Source organism: Ailuropoda melanoleuca, chromosome 7, assembly GCF_002007445.2.
Source record: "Ailuropoda melanoleuca isolate Jingjing chromosome 7, ASM200744v2, whole genome shotgun sequence".
Lineage (NCBI taxonomy): Eukaryota > Metazoa > Chordata > Mammalia > Carnivora > Ursidae > Ailuropoda > Ailuropoda melanoleuca.
Window position 1 is genome coordinate 59,854,026 of NC_048224.1, and position 2,515 is coordinate 59,856,540.

The 2,515-nt window shown below is 59.8% G+C and overlaps 1 protein-coding gene and 1 long non-coding RNA gene across 2 annotated transcripts in view; one reads left to right on the forward strand and one right to left on the reverse strand.

The window, feature by feature from the left end:
• MAMDC4 (MAM domain containing 4) overlaps window positions 1–52 on the forward strand; it is a 6,025-nt gene extending 5,973 nt beyond the window's left edge. The window contains 1 exon segment of the mRNA XM_034663760.1: window positions 10–52. Coding sequence (XP_034519651.1) covers window positions 10–52 — 43 coding nt within the window.
• A 75-nt stretch (window positions 53–127) lies between these two features.
• LOC117802951 lies at window positions 128–722 on the reverse strand. The gene is made up of 2 exons (XR_004626433.1): window positions 636–722; window positions 128–288 (listed from the first exon to the last, which is right to left on the reverse strand). It is a non-coding gene; the product is annotated as an uncharacterized LOC117802951 (long non-coding RNA).
• Window positions 723–2,515: the final 1,793 nt, after the last annotated feature.

Consider the following 2,515-nt stretch of genomic DNA (forward strand, 5'->3'; position numbering starts at 1 on the left):
CTTCCCCAGAGAATGCCAGGGTCAAGGGCACCCGGAAGCCTCCCCAAGCTGAGCGGCAGCACCTTCTGAACACGGACCTCCCACCTGCCCGACCGCAGCCTGGGAGGAAGGGACCCGCCATGCTCACCGTCGCCAAGTCCTTCTGAGTCAGCCCCTTGCTCTGCCGGCCCTGCTGGATCACCTTGCCCACCTCCAGGGTCACGCGGTCATGGTGCAGCTCCTCAGTCTCCCGGTCCAGCTTGGCCGTGTTCTTGGTGATCGAATGCTGCTTGTTCTGGCCAGCGGCCCCTGGACCGGGATGAGGCAAAAGCACAGCACAGGGTTTGCCACGAACCCAAAAGAAAACCATTTCAGAACGGGAACCAGGCCCAACAGGCACCCTGTGCCAGAGTGACCTGGGAACCCAGGCATCCAAAACACAGGGAACCCCACAGGCTTAAGAGCAGGGGGTACCGAATCTTCTGGTCAGTTCCCTCCTGACTACACACAGCAGGGCTGTTCCGCTAAGATCCCAGCCTGGTTCCAGCTGCCGGCAGCCATCCCGACACCCCCGGGGGCACGGCGGGTGTGCCGACGCCTGTGGCAGCCAGAACCTGACAGCGCACTCCTGTTTCGTGTGAAGCACAACTACTTACATTTCTTGGAAGTCTCCACGTCCTCTCCTCGTCTCTGAGCTGCTAAGATGGCCTAGAAAACACGGACACAGTTTTTGGTCAAAATCAGATCTGGCAGCATCTGCAGACACCAGTGCAGTCTGCTGTCGGCCAGTCAGGACGCAGCGAATGTCCAGGGCCTCTGCAGCCCAGGCGGCCTGGCCCGGAGCTCATGCCCGGAAGCTCTGTCCAAGACGAGCAAGGCTGGGTTTAAAACCCAAGCTCAGTAACAAAACCCTCTGCCATCAAATACCCAGGCAGGTGTCCACGAGGCGCTACTAAGGAAAACCCAGCCCGCTTCTGTGCTGCTGAGAAACCCAGGCTGACAACAGATCGACTCGTGCACAAACAGGAAGGAATGCCCAGCTCCGCCTGCATCAGCCTTCCTGGGAGAATCTGACTCCTAACACAAGAGGGGGTGCATCACAGAGAGCCACGCCCCCAACATCACCGNAACAGCACCGATTCCCTGTGACCTCCACCTGCCAACGTTAGTGAGATGTATCTCTTGATAATTCTAACGCCTCAGAGAAGCAACTGGGGCTGTGTGCAGAGACGCTCTCTACACGTGTTCACGTGACTCCTAGCTTGTGCCTGTTAAGTTTCCTCGGGGGGGAAAAAAAGGACAGTGAATTTGGTTCTGAGCCTGCAAGTGAGCAGCTGAGGGCAGGTCAGTGAATGCCAGCCGCTGGGGCTGCAGCTAGTCCTGGCCCAGACCCGGCAGGCAGGTGCAGGCCCAAGGCCGCCTGAGCGTGGAAACTTAGCAGAGATCGTCACTAACCCCTCCACACTTACATTGGACTCACATGTTAATTTTGGATAGATTAACCAAGCTAGAAACCTTCTGCCCCTCTCAGGGCCTGTCACTTACACTCCAACGACCCAGAAGCAGAATCCACCTGTGCCCTGGGTCTCTAGGCCACCTTGGCACAGGGACAGGGACTGCCTCCGCCCCCTATCTGCACCCCAGGCCCTGCCGAGGTCCTCCCTCTCAACCCTCCACCCCCGGCCCCTGCTCACCCCATTCCCGCTGTCACTGGCCANGAAGCGACTGGGGCTGTGTGCAGAGAGGCTCTCTACACGTGTTCACGTGACTCCTAGCTTGTGCCTGTTAAGTTTCCTCGGGGGGGAAAAAAAGGACAGTGAATTTGGTTCTGAGCCTGCAAGTGAGCAGCTGAGGGCAGGTCAGTGAATGCCAGCCGCTGGGGCTGCAGCTAGTCCTGGCCCAGACCCGGCAGGCAGGTGCAGGCCCAAGGCCGCCTGAGCGTGGAAACTTAGCAGAGATCGTCACTAACCCCTCCACACTTACATTGGACTCACATGTTAATTTCGGATAGATTAACCAAGCTAGAAACCTTCTGCCCCTCTCAGGGCCTGTCACTTACACTCCAACGACCCAGAAGCAGAATCCACCTATGCCCTGGGTCTCTAGGCCACCTTGGCACAGGGACAGGGACTGCCTCCGCCCCCTATCTGCACCCCAGGCCCTGCCGAGGTCCTCCCTCTCAACCCTCCACCCCCGGCCCCTGCTCACCCCATTCCCGCTGTCACTGGCCACAAGTCCACCCTGTCCCCATTCAGAGCCTCTACAACCTGGGGCCTTACCTGAGCCTCCCGACCAGGCCTGTATCCCTGGCCCCAAACACCGCTGGACCCTTCCACACCCATTCCGGCCCAGCCGGTCCACGCCCCCACCACTTTACTCCCCCCGTCCTCCCATCACCCCGACCGGTCCTCCCATACCCTGCGCCGACCCCTCCTTCTCCCTGGCCCCTGGCCCTTTCCCCATCCTACCACTACCGCACACTGTCTCCGCCCGGCCATTTTCTTTGCCCTGGTCTTGTCTCCCACTCCTGGCGCCA